Source organism: Solea solea, chromosome 13 (assembly GCF_958295425.1).
Source record: "Solea solea chromosome 13, fSolSol10.1, whole genome shotgun sequence".
Taxonomy (NCBI): Eukaryota; Metazoa; Chordata; class Actinopteri; order Pleuronectiformes; family Soleidae; genus Solea; species Solea solea.
Genome location: NC_081146.1, coordinates 17,487,862 through 17,506,063, shown reverse-complemented (window position 1 = coordinate 17,506,063; position 18,202 = coordinate 17,487,862). Strand labels below are relative to the sequence as shown.

Here is an 18,202-nt window from a genome sequence, read left to right as displayed (position 1 = left end):
TCATTCTCCAGGCAATCAGGAAGCTGAACTCTCTCCCATCCACCCCTCTCTGCCCCCCAAAAAACTATAGCCTCTGAAGTTGCTGCTGTTTTTATAACGTCTCTCTGCTCTATGACAAATATCTCTGCAGTTACTTTTTGCACGGTCACAACAGATGTAGGACTTTGCTGCCTGTGACATCCCTGTGTTTTATCTTATCTTATGTGGAGAAATTGACAATACATTTGACTTTGACTATACAGTTAATGATAAATGACACATTTCTGCAGCAGAAATAAGCTACAACTCCTTGTTGCAAAGACAGAGCTTCTATAATTTATTTAATTTATAATCATTACATCCTCAGTGGCTCTGAAAATAGTTTCATCCTCAAAAAGAAACCACTGTAGGTAATAAAAAGGAAAGCAATTATTGTCATTGTGCCAGTATTCATCTTAAAGTTCAGTGGGAATTTAAAGTCTGACTCAGTCATACTATAGGTAAAAGAACAAAATGAATCCTTTTGGTTAAAATAAATCTTGTGTTCCTCTATCTCTCTCCCCAAGAAACCCCCCAATAGTATCATAGGCCACACAGTGGCAGTGCTGTTCCCCACACAGGTCCATGAGAAAAATGATAATAAAATATACCATATGGAGTTTTTCATCAACATTTGTTCCACCTGTAACTTGTCCGTCTCCCCAAATACTGTTCAACTGTTTGAACTCTTTAGATTTAAAAGACACAAAGTTTTATTTCCAAGTGCTATTTACTAAAAGAAACTCCCAATTTCACAATTATCATTATTATCCACAATTGACGTGAAAGATGAAAAGCAAGAAGTCAGAACTTCAATGGAAGTAGAATTTTATCTTGAAAAGAACATTTCTACCATTCTATATGTATTCTGAGATCTTTGTTCAGTGAATATTTGATAAAAAAACAAAACAATGTGCTAACATGGCATCTTGTCACATACCCCCACCACTTAGTGAAAAAGTGGGAAAAAAAACAACAACTTGTAAGTTTACAGTATGTTTTATGTAACTATACCATATGCTTACATTTATTATCAAAGAACATAAGTATAATGAAAAAGAAAAAAAAGTAAAGTGATGTTTTGTTTCAAGGAAACAAAAGTGTACAGGGTATATACAGTGGTCAGGGATAAACAAAGAAGAGAAAGAAAATATGCATCAACATCACACATCACATTTTGTAAAATAGTTAAGTTGAAGACTTTGCACATTCTGCAACATCCAGCCTCCTGCCAGTGTTACACATTTTGGCCAGATTCTGAAAAAAAAAAAGATATTAGTGAAGAATCCAACAAACAGTAAAAGATAGAAATTGTATTGAATTAAAAACTTACATTTGCAGCTCGAATGATGCTGTTTGGAGACTGGAGGGCAGCCAGGTCAGTTAAGATTTTCTTTAGGTCACTGTTACATGGATCTGCTGAGACAGATTAAAAACAAGTGGACAGTGTCCTATGATTAACAACACATATTGAGTCCACAAACACACTTTTGGCATGCATGTTTGAGTGGTTGTACCTGGTTCAGGGGATATTTTTGCCTTCAGCTGCAGATATGAATGTTCCAAAAGCTCTGCGACAGAAATCCGCTCTTTGGGGTTTCGTATTAAGCATCGCTAGAAAGAAAGAAGGAAGCTTTATATTGATGGGTGCTTCATTTCAGCAAAGCGTGACACCATATCAATCTATGGATTTAGTTTGAAAGGCTTTGACGTTTATGAGTGACTGTCACTTTAAGAGCCTGAGAGGATGACGCTCCTGAGTTAAGTTTTTGTCATTGCCCGTGGAGAGAGTAAGAGTTTGAAGCAGCGCGCCCACCTTGTGTTGATAACTCCTGTACTCTTTTCTTCTGTGTTTTTTCCCCGCGAGTCATACTCCAGGTATTGAGTTCATGACAGAAAGTAAGTGTCTGCTGCTTACCTCCAAAACAGATTTGTTATGTGCATTTTTTTCCCCAACAGAGGTGAGTAAATGTAAGAAGGGCAGCTAAAAAGCTAAAACTTCCACAACAACATTCCATTCAGACATGATCTTTTCTCTCACCTTCAACACATCCAGCAAATCCTTCTCCGAGATGTCGGGAAATTCTATCTTATGGGACGGATCAATGATGGCGTGCAGCTTGGTTATCTGATTGGTGATGCTTTGAAATGGAGTCTTTCCATAGGTCATACAGTACAGGATGCATCCAAGAGACCACACGTCACCTTTGGGGCTGATCTGAGGTTCAAATATATATATTTATATCAGTCATTACTCATAGGTATTTATTTATACATATTGTTTAATTGACCTGAATAAAAAAGTACCTTTGATCGGGCTTTTCCTGACTGGGATGATGTGTCTTTAATGGCTTCAGGAGGCATATAGTTGAGAGTGCCTACCTGTTGATAAACATGCCACACACAGAGGTCAATCATATGGCTTGCATGGTAGTTTCACATGAAACACTCACTGTACATTTACTATGCAATTCAACTTTATTTGTAAAACACTGTAACACAACCACAGTGGGCCAAAGTTTAATATACAATGTATCATGAAACAAAAATATCTTACCTGTGATTCCTTCATGATGCTCGTTACATCTGGCTGGATTCTGTTAGCGATGCCGAAGTCAATCAACTTTAGTGATGCATTCACTATCACAAAGTTAGCTGGTTTCAAGTCACTGTGGACTATTCCTGCATAGAATATACAGATGAGGTTAAGAATAATTAAGAGGGAAATTTGTTTCAGTGTGCTGAATACATTAAAGCGGAACTATGCTATGTTGGAGGTTGTTGGAGGAAGAAAAGAAGAGACTGTATGACCAGGCAAGGGGCCACACAGAGTAAACATCAGACCGCCTTTTTTTGAATGGTGAGAATATGAAAAAAAAACAGAGGCAAGCAAGCCGTGGAGCATAGCTCCACGGCTTGTGTTCGCCAGCTCCATTGAAAACAATGGAGGTGGTGTCGTTAAAATATGTACTTCTAATGCAAAGTTCTGGTTTAATAAATATCACTACGAGCTATAAGAAAGACATTACCATGTTTGTGAATGGTGTGGACAGCCTCCAGCATGTTCTTCCAGTAGAACTTCCTCTCCAGAGGATTCACCGTCTTGCGGTTTCGCAACCAAGTGTTCAGGTCCAAGTTACCGCATTCCATCAGCATGTAAATGTAGCTGTTGGTCATTTCACTGCAAATACATACAATCGTCAGAACTTCACTCACAGTCAGGAGGCAATGCACCGTCTAACCACTGCAAATATGTCACATCCTCCTTCGTGTATCCTACATGTGGACCTCCTTGTTTAAGTTATTTTAATTGGGCATCAAATGCTGTTCACCCTTTTATATATTGTTATACACAATTATTTTCCATATTCCCGATTTTATCATGTGATACACTCATTCTTCTTCATTTGATATTCTACAGATGGTCATTTCTCATGAAGTGCTTGAGAATGACGTGCTATTGTGTTCCACATGCCCATTTGGTATCTCTTTAAAGCAACATTTCACTGCTGCAACAGTGCAACTTTACCAAAACACTTCATATAAAGCTACAAAAGTTATTTCATTAATTGATCAGCCAAAATAACAAACATTTTACTGATCGAGCTTCTTAAACATTAAAATGTGATGCTTGTCATACATGCTAGTTCCAAATAAAAGAATTCTGACAAGGCAAAAATATTTTATAACACTCTTTAAACAATGTTATAATGAAAACAACTGGTAGTTGCATCCCTAAACTTCAAAGTTGTCAAAATACAACACATTTTGTATTTGTTAGGCCCGGGCATGTACTTACTAGTCATAGAGTTTTATAATTTGATCGCTGTACTGCTGTAGATGGTTCAGATGTTCGATCTCATTTTTATAACTTTCTACTGTCTGAGCATCAGCCTCCTCTAGGTCGACATATTTAACAGCAAACAGCTGCTTTTTGTGATCGAGGACCTGGTAAACCTAGAGAAATGGAAAATACCCATTAATTATCCCAAATTTCGCTATTACAATCATACAATACAATAATATTTTTTTTTCCCCAAACATATAATCTTACCTTGCTTGATCCACCACGTCCAATCATCTTGAGGATGAAGAACTGCTTGCCCTTAATCGTTATGGTTTCCTTTGACAATGCAGTAAAGGAAGCCTAAAATGAGATTGAAAAAAAACACTGTGCCTGTAGTGAACCGCAATGTTACAGGTCTAATGCATTTAAGGTTAACATACTGTAATAAGATACAGCAGGATGTTTGTGTAAGAACACGTACCTGTGGCGTTTGGAAACAGGCTGCTTGGATTATTGGTGTGCATGGAAGCTGAGCAGGTCCAGCTCTGTGTGCTGCTACTGCAGAGGAAAACACCTCAGGGTCTCTCTTTACAACAGGAGTAACAAAGCTGATGGGGGAAGTAAATCAAATGGACAGATTGAGAAGTGAGAAAAATTAAGGGTGAATTACAATATTCAAGACTATCAAAATCCAAGCCAAAATATTACCTGCTAGAACATGGGTTTTTGTAGTTGTTTGGGGTCTGACAGGCTGACTGTGGGTTCAGTCTGGTCGGAAGCTGAACACATGGTGTACGAAGAGAGTCCAGCATGCGAGGAACAGGTGTGGGCTCAGGTGGGGTTTTATGTTTATTCTATGAATAAAATCATTTTGAATGGTGAAATTAGAGATTAGACATAGAGACTAAAACAAAAAATTATAAATAAAAAAGATGTATACATCTTTAGTCTGAAGTGACTCAATTGGATCAGCAACTTTTGATAAAATTATATTGGTTTTAATTTCTGTGGTGATTTCCTCCTCATCATGGTGACAAAAAAGGGGACCATTTTTAAATATCAAAATATACCAGGAAGGAGCAAACAAAGAAAAATTAAATAAACTAAGAAGCTGGCACTCCAACACATCTAAAAGCTTGGTGAGAAAGTGTAACACAAACACCAGGTAAATACGTAAGTAGATAAGAATGCCAACATACTGGAGAAGCATGCCGATTGACGAGACTTGGAATCTTCCACTCTGATGAGTCTTTGTTGGCAGGTTTAGTCCGCTCAACTGAGCGGTTCACAGGGACTCTACCAGGAAGCTGAAGCTCCTGGTTTCCACCATGTGTAGAAACACTTACTGGAAGAACCGTCTGCAAATCTTCATGACAAATAAAAAAAGAAGTTAAACGTTATGTTAAAACCATGTCCACCGCAGTCCTTTGCTGTCTGATGAATATTGAGAAACTCCACAAAGCACATTTACCTATGGGAAATTCTTCATTCTTGTTGGGTACCAGCCGTTTCTCCCCAGCTTTAAGATTACGTATCGCCACCTCAACAAGCTCAGCTGGCCTGGCGTGTAACGCTTGGGCTTTGTGCAGAATTGAGCTTGCTTTCATCACATTACCTGAAGAGGAAAAGCAGAAAGGTATTTTAAATTAAAAAAAAAAAAAACTCCACTGACTGACCTGAGTTTGGAGCACTATACTGGGACACTGGAAATCTTCAGTAACAGCCACAGTAGCAAAAAGTCATTTTACATGTATTCAATTAACTACCATATTTTTCAAATATGTACATTTTATTACATACTATTTCTGGAAAAGGCATGTATTACCTTGAGAAACTTCAAACTGAGCATGTGCTATATGGACAAAGGCAAAGCCTTTGCAGTTGGATCTCGCAACTATGAAGTGGTCCTGTGCTTCATCTGTATCTTCAATCCTGCAAAAGAAATGGTGTTAAATCCTGAACAGACCAACAAAGAAATGTCCAGCAGTAAAAGTCACAAAATTCCACTCTGTTAAGCAGATACAGTATTTTTATCCACATACCCCTTGAGTTCTGCATATCTGACCAGTATTCTGGCATAGCAGGCGTTTTTGCTGTACTGTCTAATTGGCAATCTGGAGAAGACCTTAGAGTAACAGTCCTTGAGTTTGTTGAGGAGGCTGATGTCGGTGTGAGGGTTGCCTCTTTTCTCCAGATTCATCAGATATGTCCAACATGACTCTGGGGAATTTGTTTTCATCACCTGGTCAAAACTGTAAGTTACATCTGCTGGAGAAAAACAAGGTATTAAAAAAAAATAAAAACATTAAAGGCTGATTGTTCATACCACTCTATGAAGGTTATGTTGACAACTCAACAAACAGGAGTGCATTCAGTGCTGCAGATTTTCATGGTAATGTACCGTCTATCCGTGAGGTGTCCTGTGCATCACGTGAGTGAAGGAGTGTAGTGGTGGAGTCCATGGCTGCATGGTCCTCCCAAGAGCAATGTTCAGGACTGACACCTGGTGGCTAAAAACACAGAAATTAAAAAGATAACACTTCTTTATCCACCTTAAAATGATTACATCTGCAGAGCATTGATTAATTAAACTGGAAAGAGCTGATGGTGCCTGGATGCAAACTACTAAACATTTTGTCTACTCACTTGAAGATCGAGTAAATCTCCATCGAAAGGACGTTTCTTTGAGGACGAAATCCCAAAAACTGAGTTCATGTTTGAACCGGATGTTTGCCTGAAAACAAAATATGAATTAATTACACATATAATATGAGAGGAAAACAATCGTATTTTTCATTTTCATGGATTAAATTAGTGTTAGAGGTGCAATGTGTTCTGTCAGCAAGGTTACAGAACCTAACTGTGCAAAGTAAGGTTTGCACAGCACCTTACTTTGCACAGCACCTTACCTCCAGAGGTCTAAAGTTTGATCTCTTTTAATTTATATTTTGTTAAGTTAAACTGTTGGTTCTTATTTCATATTTCTTCTTTCTTATTCTTCTTATTGCTGGGCCGACCGGGTTCTGGAGAGACCGATTTTCGTTCTGACCTCATGTCTAATGTGTGTTGGTATGACAATAAAGAAATCTTGAATCTTGAATCTATATTATAGAGTATTTGTGCTTTAAAAACAGCATAACAAAAAGAATGATGTATTACTGTAACTCAACTGCTCCTTACATTTTGTGGTGAATGATTTGATTTAACGATGCACTAAGTAACATTTGGGTAACCTCAGCAGTCCATATAAACCTGGAAGTGATGCTAATATAATTAACTATTGAATTCAGTAGATGCAGTGGTATTATTATTAGTAGTTTTTTGTTAAATGAGCTTGAAGATACCTGGACAAACTAGTGGGGATTGATATTTCACATTTCTTTGAGGACTTTTCATGTTTGTTTTCATCAGCATCATCATTTTCTGGGATAGAGAATGGTACCACAGGAACCCTTCCTGGCTGTGAGCAACAAAAAAAACAAATTCGTAAAACTTCAAGGACTATTTGGTGATTATTTCCATTTTTCTTTTGCAGGGGGGGGGGGGGGACCTCTCACCATGCCAGCTGTTCTCTTGTGTTGAGATGCAGATCTCCATCCTGGTAGTTGTTCATCCGCTGATCCACCAAGGGACTCGGTCCTGAAGCGAAAAGATCAAGATAAGCCATCAGGTTTTCCAAAATCAAACAAAGATCCTGATTGAAAAGTGCTGTTTCATTCTTACCCTGTACCAAAAATACTGGAGAGTTGCAAGTCTCCTGTCCCATCTGACATTCTGCTGACTTTTTGTAATTCAGAGCCTTTTTTAACAGAATCGTGATTGTTACTGCTGGGCAATACTGAAGAAAAGAGAAACAAAAAATAGAATCATTCAGTGAAAACAACATGTCAGTTTAATACAAGATAATACTACATTGTTACAATAAATTCTTAACTTCAGTACACCAGTAAAATTATCAACCATATATTATAGTGGAATAAAACATGAACAAACACCTACATAAATTTTCCTTGTCCTCTGAACAGAAGAATGTTTTTTCTGACTGCATGCTTTGTAGTGCAGCCTCCAGCAGTTCTTTTGGTTTTGCACCGAGTTCAGTGGCACTCTGTAGGATATAAATGCCTCTCTTTGTGTTGCCTGTTAAGATGAAACAGTGGACACTGTAACAACTCTCAAGTTATGAGAATAGTCTTACATGTGCAATAAGTACATATGCATGTATTTACCTTGAGAAAGCTCAAAGTTTGCATGAGCAATGTGAACAAATGCAAAGTTTGGGCTGCGAGATCTGGCGACGTTGAAGTTGGCCTCTGCCTCACTGACATCTTGAATCCTAATTTTAAAAAAATAAAAAAGACAAAAGAAGCAAAATAACCAAACTATTGCTTTATTGAAAATAATCAGAATTACTTAAACCAGGACTTTTCTGTAAACGAAAACAAACTTCTTTTTTCTAGATTTTTAGACAATAGAAATCAACGTTTCCCCAGCTATTATTGCAGGAATAAATCTTGTCTACCTTAATTAAAAGTGGAAAGACTTTGAGACATGTAAAAACTTTACTTACGCTTTTAGCTCTGCAAATCGGACCAACATCCTGGCATAACTCTCATTCTGACAGTGTTTACCCAATGGCATATTAGAGAATACTCTGGTGTAAAAATCAATGAGTCTGATGAGATGGTTACGGTCCATTTGAGGGTCCCCTTTCTTCTCCAGTTCGATCAAATATGAAAGACACGATTCAGGCGAGTTCGAACCGATGACCCGGTTTATATTATCTGTGTCATCTGCAACAAGAGCAAAGTGTGGGGACACAATAGGAGCAGAGATAGAGACATGGATGCTGACAATGATCTTACTGTAATATGACCATGTGAGATATTATTACCTTCATTGAGAGACTTTTTAAATTTGTTGAGCTTTCGATAAAGCATCGCAAGCTGCAGCTTTCTGTCTGTATGCTCCTCTTCCTCCATCTAAGTAAACAGTACATAGTTAAACACTATTCAAAACAATAACAATCTTTGCATGGTATGAAATGTAGATCATGCATATATGAAATGTCAAGCACATGGCTTCACGATCTAGACCTAGCAATAAGAGAATTAATACAACATTAACATACTATATAACAACAAATGATAATTCAAAACCTCTCCATTATGACAGCTTAATATATGTATTATTGAATATCTATTCAATAATATAAATCGAGTCTTAAACACAAAGCACTAAAGCATATAAAAATGATGGTCTGGTCTCTTGAGTCAATAAATACCACATTAATCAAAACATTTTTAGATAAGTATTGTTATTTTGTCAGGAATGTCAGGAAACTTCATCCCACCATTGCACGATGACAAACTCGACATAATTATTGCACCGATAACATGAGATGAAGTGCAGCTTTGCTGGCCTCGTTATGTTAGCTTAAGGCCATATATAAATTCTTCTGACGATTCTGCTTAAATAAAAATGCATCACTGGCAATAGAACAATATTCAAGTTCAAACCGAATCTGCGGAGTAAAAAATAAAAAGTACACAGCGCTCTTCTTTCCTAAAGGATTTCCTTTTGTATTTACAAAACGAGTTAGCTTAGTTACCCTACATGTGGCGTTGTTGTTACAGACAACTTAGTAAAAATGTTCCCCAGTGGGTCCTGAAATCACGTTAAACACATATAACTGAGTTGTCGTATTACAATTGCGGATTCATGTAGAAAACATACCTCTCCGTGATTATGCTGTCTATAACTCCTTTTTCTTTTAGGGAACACGAAAAAGGTTCGACGACAACTGGCAGATTTCAAATATCCCACTTCCGTCCCTGTGGTGTTTTGATTGGACAGTTCACGGTGACGACATGGTGCGTTCGCGGTCCAAGCAAACACTCTACATAAAATACACGTCAGTGCGCCGTCTAATAACTCGTGAAAAAGAATTCAGAGTAACGTGGTTAAGTGTACTTAATATGTTCGCTAGTGTGCAAAGGTGAGATGTCGTGTGAAAAGATTCGTCTTTGAGCAGAAAATTCCGTGAATATAACGAGACTGAGGAGATATAACTCTATAATACTACTACTACTTTACTATAATAAAAAAACACTATTGTGTTGTTCGTATTCACAATGCGGCTTCACGAACTCAATGTGGTATACGTTGCCCTACATAGCCTATCGTTCAAACGCAAATGTTTTAAAAATAAATCACATGTCAACAATTGTTAGTTCTACCACATCCCCACAGCACCTGAATGTAGCACGGTTGCTCTGGTGTTGTGCCGAAAAGAGACTACTTGCCGAAAAACGACTGCCCCCGACGGGAACGCGCATCAGTTCAGAGGAAGTGAACGTAGGTCTACTGGTAGATATAATATGCGGGTCAGCTGGCAGGCGCAGCACCGAGAGAAATGTTGTTCTTTGTTTTACTGTGTAATAGAAATGTCCTGTAGCCCAAGTGGAGCGGCGCAGATAAAAAAAAAAAAGTAACCTTCCATAATGTAGGCTGGTTGTCAACTAGAATATTTCAATACCTCACTTTCAATGATTTTATGAAGATTAGGAAATAAATGCAGAAAACAATGTAGAACGTTTTTACGTCGTATTAGATAGCAATCATAAAACATATAATGAGAAATCAGTAAGTGCTATCAGGAGATAATTATAATACAATAATGCAGTACATATATAGAACTGTAACTTTAACGGATTGCCTTTCCATTCTGCATAACATTCTCTGTGTTTGCCAGATGCATGTACAGTGAATTTGGTCAATATCACTCCTTGCAATAAAGACTTATAGGGTGCAGTCACTTTTCGGCAGTAACCCCTACCAATCCAGAGTTCCCCGGGCGCTACTCAGTGTGGCAGCCCACTGCTCCTAATTCTAGGATGGGTCAAAATGCAGAGGAATACTTTCCCTAAGGGGATTAATAAAATTAAACTTTAAACTTTAAACTTATAGGGTGCAGTCACGTTAAAACTTTCTACACTGTTTTCTGCATTTATTTCCTAATCTTCATAAAATCATTGAAACTGAGGTATTGAAATGTAACTTTATTTATAGATCATTTCTACTGCACAGTAAGACCTACGCTCACTTCCTCTGAACTGATGCGCGTTCCCGTTGGGGGCAGTCGTTTTAAGGCAAGCAGTCTCTTTTCGGCACAACACCGGTCTGCGCCAATCGAACAGACGAAGAAGAAACAGCAGTACGCGGTATTTCCGTGTTCCTGTTCCTCCCATCACAGCTCTGGGTCCAAGATGGCAGCTACGGGAGGGAGATGATCTACGACACGAATCTACTAGTTTGTCACGAAACCACATTTGAATGTGGAGCCATTACACGCGTGGTTTGGATGGTACAATGATATGATTCGTCCTTGCAAATGTGCCGTCTTACGGAGACAATCATAGGGTTCAGAATTATCATGTTTTCCTGTGGGCTAAGCTAGTAAGCAACGCTTAGCAAATAAATGAACGTGTCTCTTCTGCCTCACGAGAAGAAAGAAGCTGCTCTGCCAACGACACATTATAACGTGAGTATTTAACGCTTTCTACCACAACAAAGGCGTGTACATTTGGCAAGTGGTTTAGTTGTGTTCATTTAGCCAATATATTGATCCTGCTTGTTACTGTTGTATGTTGGTTCTACCGTGGAAAATGCACAGTGTCTGTCTATCATTATTGAAACATCTGTCTACAGTTCACATTATTACACTCATAGAAGTTAAACTTAAATTACCTTGTGTTAAAGTGTCACGGCTCTACATATAGAAAGTAGGACTGTACCAACAAAATGGAAATGCACGACAATGTAGAAAGATTAACTCACCTGTTCCTTTGCTTGTTTTACTCACTGGCACTCTGGACGAAAACAACTCACTCATCTGCATCATTGAAAACTCAGATGCTTATATTATGTCACCTTTGTTCTTTCTAGTTTCATCATGGCCATCACACAGTTCCGCCTCTTCAGGATTTGCCACTGTTTAGCCAGCTTACTGACTTTCTTCAAAAGGTTGATATGCAGGTGAGCACAACTTAGCAGCAGAGTTAAATTTGCTTTCCTTATTTGTAAACACAAATAAATGTTTTGAAAGATCTACATTTTAAAAATTGATGGGATTTATAAATAAATAAATCTAGCCCTGTGATGAAGTAGTGACCTGTCCAGGGTGTGCACTGCCTTTTGCCCTATGTCAGCTGCGATTGGCACCAGTGACCCTCAGATCTGGGGAGGATTAAGCAGTAGAAGATGGATAGATGGATAAATAAATCTATTCTGTTCACTGCTATCAGGGGAATATTAGTCACAGAGGGGAAAGTGCATTGCGTTTTGTATTGACAAAGATTTTAACCCCTATTTTGGCAAAGAAAATAAAGAAAATCTGCAAACATGCATGCTCTGACTTAAGTGTTTCATAACATTTTTCTACCAATCATTGTTTAATATACAAAATTGAGTTGATTAGTTTGTGATGTTTAACCCTGTTGTATAACTCCAGGAGTGGAAGGGGGCGCAAGCTCAGTGGTGATCAAATAACTCTCCCAACAACAGTGGATTTTTCATCATCAGTACCAAAACAGGTCAGTGAGCAGCACCAGCCCTGAGAGTTATGTTTTGTAATTACTGAATTATTTGCTATAATTATTTGATTTCATATTGGGGGTGGAGTGGCTCAGTGGTTAAGACCGGTACGCTGTGTGCGAAAGACATCATGGTCGCAATGGTCGCAAGTTCGACTCCACCCCTGGCTGATTGTACTCAAGTCGCTTTGGATTAAAGCGTCTGCAAAATGACATGTAATCTAATAATATTGAATTTTCACAGCCAGAGATTGAAGAATGGAGCTCTTGGGATGAAGATGCGCCTACAAGTATTATGATTGAAGGTGGAAACGGAAATGTTTCCCCAACACCCAATGATGGGGAAGAAGAGCCAGACTACTTCAAAGACATGGCTCCCACCATCAGGAAAACACAGAAGGTACAATATGCCTGCATACAGTGCTGCTCAGCCACTATTAACCAAGCAGACCCAGTTTGATGATACAAAGAATGCGTTTTTGTCTTTATGATTGGGGGTTGCAGTTGTAACTGGTAAGCTGAAATTATAAGAAAAATAAGATGGATAATGAAATAATGAGTTATAATATTATATTATATATATGATACTTGAGGTTTTTATTTTGTTAAATCTTGATTTAAAATATCAAGTTAGACCAGAAGATGAAAAGTTTCTCAGCAAAAATGTATCACCTGAATGATTGAACTACTGATTTACTGATTTATAATAGTTTTGATAAATACTTGACCGTGCATTTGCACATTTACTGACTAACTGAATAACACTGACATTTTATTGGGTTATTTCTCGTTCGAACAAGTAAAGATTACATCTGAGTCTGTTATTGGATTGTAATGCGTCACAAAGTGTGAGCTTCTTTCCCGATTCTCTGTTTTCCACATTGCAGATCTTGCTGAAGAAAAGGGAGCCTCTAAACTACCTGATGCCTGATGGCTCAGCAGGATTCTCCAGCAGACTGGCAGCCTCTCAGGATATGATGACCTTCAGTCCGCCCTCAGTGAGTCCCACTTTTCCACCATCTGAATCTCTGTGTTTTCTCCTCCTCACACATTGACTCATTTTGTTTGATGGTTAAATATAATTGGCAGGCGGAGTCTATGGTGGAGACAGATGCAGAATGAAATGCAGCTGTGCCTGAATGCGTGCCTTTCAATACACTGACACAGTTTCTTTGTATGTCAAAAGTCATCGGTTATATAATGAACATTTAGTAAATGGTAAGATTTTTATATGGGAAAGTAAGAGAAAGGAAAATAGGCCAAAGCAGCTATAGCTCCGGCCCTGGACGTAACATCTCCCCTGTGCTTTCCGACCACGGTCTGAAGCTAAACAGGAACATTAGCACGAGGTCGCTTGAGTTTAGTGACATAACATACACTTAACTTTAACTAACATAAAAATAGATTGTTCCTCCCATTCTGGATGGAAATAGTGTATTCTCACAGAGCCTCACCCAGTGATGACGGCTTCTCTCTCTCTTAAGTTTAAAGGTAATTGTACTTTCATTAAATTATTTACTCTCTGTAGGCTGCTCTACATAAGCAGGTTGAACAACTTTAGGCAGAAAATGAAATTTGGACATGGAAAGGGAAGGTAAAATCTTTTGTTAAGTAACTTGTTTGTCTTGAAGAGAAAGTTTTCTAATTAAACTACAGGAGGTCTATATGAGCCTTTAACAAGAGCATAACTGAGGTAAATTGCTTTAAAATTCAGTCTCACTTAGGAATTGCTAGCTGTGTGCTATTGCTGTGCCTATTCTTAGCTCTGTTATTTTAGTCATATCTTCAGTGATTAAAAAAATGACATGTTCCTTTTCTACAGACGGAGCTTGGAGAAATGGATACTTGGCAGGAGGACACAAACGCTTGGGAGGAAGGGTCTGATGCTACCTGGGAGGCAGAGGAGGTGCTCAGGTAAGAATGCACCTGTAACTACAGCACATGCAGAAGATAGAGTGATGTGAAACACACCTGTTATTCAGGATAATGCAGTTGGTCGACTTAATTATTTGTCAAAGTATGCTGTGGGCAATTATAAATGGGTTAATTATGTTAACTAAGGAACATGTTATGAAGACAACGATGACATATTGTCACCTTTATAGTTGATCATCTTTGTGATTATATTTTTAGATTTATTTATTTTTCTTGTCATGCATGAGCACAAATCCCAGTTGCTCATTGGATAGAATAGTAATGCACATCTCAGTCTTGCCTATTTTAAGAGCCCAAGTAGTTTGGTTTTTTTGCACCCTCAGAACAAACAGCCAGGAGAAGTAAGCAGATGTTTTTTGATTCTGACAAAGAAGTGTATTAAACTAGAATCACTTACTCCAACTTTAAATCAATCACAAGATACATTTGTTGATGGAAACTAAAGGTGGTTTAACATCCTTAGTTTTGCCATCTGACTGACTGATCTGAATGACAGCAACAGCTTAACAGGGCTGAACCAATGACAAATATAATAACATTATAATTGGATAATATAATTAGTGCATTCCCAGTCAGTGTACCAAGGTTTACGGCACCCAGCAATTGAGTCACTTTTACACAATAAACTTCCTGCTGAACTCACTAATAATAATGAATATGGACAAACATCTCATAAACACAACAGATGGAAGTGCAATATTCACAATATTAACAGGTTAAATTACAACTGAGCATTATCAACTTAGTGTGATGGTTGGTGTATGAGTAGTGGCCACCAGGTGGCAGTGTATACCAACTGTTTTACAAAACCAGCAGCACAAAGAACATTTTGTTTTACACCCCAAGCTGACCTAGCTTCTGTTGACATGCTCTGCAATATATATATATATTCATTTATTTATTTATTTTTGTTTGCCTTGATCCAATAGACAACAAAAGATGGCAGACAGAGAAAAGCGATCCATGGAGCAACAAAGGAAGAAGATGGAGAAAGACGCTCAGAGAATGATGAAAAAGGAGCAGAAGATTGCCGTGAAGCTCTCATAACATTTTAGAAATGCTCAGCTTTGAGCCAAAGGGTGAAGCAGCGCCTAAGACACTGAATCAGTCATTAATCTATCTTGTTTCCCCAACCAATCAGGACTATCATTGTACACTACTGTACATGTCAATGCCCTCTTCCAAACCCAGTTCCACCAGCAGCCAATTTAGTCTTCAGAAGTGTAAGATACATGGCTCTTCATTCTACAGTGCAGAAATTACATCTGTGATACTCGCTGCTCTTGAAGAAGGTCTTTTTGGTTTAAGGGAGAGGTGTGTTTATATGATCCACTTCATTACAGCTTAAAGTTTAGACGCAGCATTAGAAGAAATGTTCTTTTTTTTGTTTTTTCCCTGGAACATTTGTAAATAAACTGGTACCTGTGTACCCTTTGAACCTAAAGTAGGGAGTACAATCCCTCCTCTATGTCTTGATCATAACCTCAAAAGGACAAAGGTGTGTCATTCAATTTAAGCATCACTGTATACCAGTGACATCCCTTGGTTGGCTTAATTATTGTGTTTTGTTTTTATATTTATGTCTGTCATTGTCTGAAAACATTTTTTTTTTTCTAATGAATGTTTAATATTTCATCTGATCTCCCACGGCTGTGCAGCAATGACAACAGAGGAAAACTGCATTGGGTATTGATTTGCAATATGAGTATTGTCAAATGACCACAGACTAGAACCTAGCCCATATTATGCTGCGGGTTCCTATGGTAATCTCATGGCTACTGATTTTCAATTAATTCTCCTCAATTGTAAGCTTTTGATAGCGAAGACATCCACTGATCGCTGTATTGAAAGGGAAGGTTGCTCTTAAGTTATTGAACACGCCTCACATTTTAATCTCAGACCCTGATGAACCGGGAGTTACACATTTGCTTCCTTTCATTTGAGAGTGCAAGACTAAAATTTGGAGAAAAAGAATTGATACCCCTGCTGATAGAAAAGCTGTTGTCATGGCAACAAGAGCAGATGGAAGAAGGCCTTTATGAATTAAAATGTGCATACATGATGGAGTATGTCTGTGGTTCATGACTTGAAATGAGCTGAGGAAGATAAATCTCCATCCTGAATCTCTGCAAGCAGTGTGATGTCATGCTTGTACTGAGTCGATGTCATCTATCAAATGATTTATTGATCCACTCGGAGGTGCTGATTATGTCCATACATAGCCGATTAATGTGTGATCTGGTTTAACTGAAAGCAGGGATTTAATTTAAGAGAATTCAGCAAACTGTGTGGATCTGTATTTACTTAAAGAAAAAAAAAAGGCTTTCTCACAAATGCTGCCATTAATTAAAGCTGCATGTTCTGTTTTTCCATTTTGCAATTCAATTTCCTTTTCCAAAAATGAATCACACAAAACTTGCCGTTTCTCATCGCATTTCTTTCTTCACATCATATGACTTCATGGTTGAGCACCAACACACACTCACACTAAATTAATGAGTCCTCAAGCTCAATCCAGAAGGTCTGGCAGATTTAATACACGCTGTATTAATCCGACACAGGTTTTTAATAAAGATAATTTGCTTCAGACACGCTTATGAAGTGAATAAACATGGTCTTGATTCTACTGCCTGATCTTTATTTGAGGACGTACATTTATGAGCAGTATTGTGGTAAAGGCTTCCTTAAAGATGGATAACATTATATAAGTTACCATTCATGTCCCCATAGGTCCCTGGTATTCTTCAAAGTTGGTGAGTCCTACAAAATAAATTGAGAAACTTAATATGCTTAATCACCGAAGGAGCTTGAATTCATATTTTGTTTGGAGTATTTTTTGAATGGGCTGCAAGTCCACAAAAGCATGCCACCACTATAACCCAATACAATTAAGATTTTGAATGGATTGTCATGAAACACAGTAGAGGCATAATGTATTCACATAAAGACATTTTCCATTTTTGTTCCAAAGTTCCCATGTCTCAGCTCATATTTAATAGTCATTTGCATACAATATGCTCAAACTAAGAGAGCTGCATTCAAGTTAGTATTATCACACTATAACAAGTGACAATAAAATTGCTTTACTGCCGTCATCACTCCTCTGACCCCCATTGTCTCTCTTATCTATCCCAGGACACTGGTATCTGCCAAAACCTCTTAGAGACTGACCCAGTTTCAAAAAGGGAAAATGCATGTCAGTCCAGAGGGAGCAGGATGTAAGGCTGAATCTCTGTCCTAGGAGCCGACACTACGTACAATCATTTTATAAGACTGACGGACTAGGTGCAATTGTGTGTTGGGGATTACATCGGACTACTCATTGATGTAATGCCTTCTTAACTGAGAGATGTCACCATATGGCAGAGTGTCAAAGAGTGATTATAGAAAAGATACGCAAGTGTTGGTTCATTTAGAAGTTGAAAGCTTTTTCCTCTAATTTACATTTAATGTGCCGAGATGTTATGTAATGACTTAAGGAAGGCATCGGTAGATGCAGGCAGACGTGCAGCTGTTCTGGCACTGATCTATTTGTTGCTGGTCCAAGGGCAAGGGCAGCATTTTACAGCGTTTGAGAGGTCTAAGTAGAGTGGATCGAATGCACTTTGCATCGTCAGCTCCACAGCCCATGGGACATTTGAAGAGACAGGCTGGGAGAGCTTTTACGTAAGCAATCACGAGGACGCAGTTTGGGTTTGCGCTGGGGATCAGAGGAGACAGTTTCCCCCTTTTGTTCATTTATGTCAACATCTTTTTTTTTTTGCAGAGGCCTCTTACATAAGTCGAACTTAAACTTGAATCACCTTTGTTTGGTAATATCATTTCCCCATAATAACACACGTGGAAGATTGAAATGTCAGGAGTCAAAACG

General features: G+C 38.2%; 2 protein-coding genes across 4 annotated transcripts; one reads left to right on the top strand and one right to left on the bottom strand.

The window, feature by feature from the left end:
- Nucleotides 1-829: 829 nt before the first annotated feature.
- On the bottom strand, nt 830-9,647 carry ttk (ttk protein kinase). Of its 3 annotated transcripts, none has more exons than XM_058646978.1 (25): nt 9,539-9,647; nt 8,697-8,784; nt 8,373-8,595; nt 8,032-8,138; nt 7,805-7,942; nt 7,529-7,643; nt 7,363-7,444; nt 7,150-7,265; nt 6,452-6,539; nt 6,207-6,315; nt 5,848-6,073; nt 5,631-5,737; nt 5,277-5,420; nt 5,005-5,171; nt 4,514-4,659; nt 4,287-4,413; nt 4,073-4,165; nt 3,818-3,975; nt 3,048-3,199; nt 2,576-2,700; nt 2,326-2,400; nt 2,060-2,236; nt 1,536-1,632; nt 1,352-1,437; nt 830-1,275 (listed from the first exon to the last, which is right to left on the bottom strand). In XM_058646978.1, exons 2-25 carry the CDS (start codon nt 8,782-8,784, stop codon nt 1,207-1,209), a joined length of 3,015 nt encoding a protein of 1,004 aa, XP_058502961.1. In that variant the 5' UTR covers nt 9,539-9,647; the 3' UTR covers nt 830-1,206. The 3 variants fall into 3 exon arrangements, with proteins under 3 accessions (XP_058502961.1, XP_058502963.1, XP_058502962.1); XM_058646980.1 differs by having other exon boundaries at nt 1,352-1,434; XM_058646979.1 differs by having other exon boundaries at nt 5,848-6,070.
- A 1,382-nt stretch (nt 9,648-11,029) lies between these two features.
- Nucleotides 11,030-16,957, top strand: ebag9 (estrogen receptor binding site associated antigen 9). The gene is made up of 7 exons (XM_058646982.1): nt 11,030-11,345; nt 11,750-11,839; nt 12,315-12,396; nt 12,641-12,796; nt 13,284-13,394; nt 14,219-14,310; nt 15,261-16,957. The coding sequence occupies exons 2-7, from the start codon at nt 11,757-11,759 to the stop codon at nt 15,376-15,378; spliced, it is 642 nt and encodes a 213-aa protein (XP_058502965.1). The 5' UTR covers nt 11,030-11,345; nt 11,750-11,756; the 3' UTR covers nt 15,379-16,957.
- Nucleotides 16,958-18,202: the final 1,245 nt, after the last annotated feature.

What these genes read in the sequence shown, in the direction of transcription:
- ttk (XM_058646978.1), bottom strand. Translation starts at nt 8,784, where the DNA reads ATGGAGGAAGAGGAGCATACAGACAGAAAGCTGCAGCTTGCGATGCTT. An exon ending in GGACACCTCACGGATAGACG is followed by an intron (nt 6,074 to 6,206) that starts GTACATTACCAT and finishes GTTTTTCTCCAG; the next exon opens with CAGATGTAACTTACAGTTTT. An exon ending in CCTGTTTCCAAACGCCACAG is followed by an intron (nt 4,166 to 4,286) that starts GTACGTGTTCTT and finishes ATCTCATTTTAG; the next exon opens with GCTTCCTTTACTGCATTGTC.
- ebag9 (XM_058646982.1), top strand. Translation starts at nt 11,757, where the DNA reads ATGGCCATCACACAGTTCCGCCTCTTCAGGATTTGCCACTGTTTAGCC. An exon ending in TTCAAAAGGTTGATATGCAG is followed by an intron (nt 11,840 to 12,314) that starts GTGAGCACAACT and finishes GTATAACTCCAG; the next exon opens with GAGTGGAAGGGGGCGCAAGC. An exon ending in CCATCAGGAAAACACAGAAG is followed by an intron (nt 12,797 to 13,283) that starts GTACAATATGCC and finishes TCCACATTGCAG; the next exon opens with ATCTTGCTGAAGAAAAGGGA.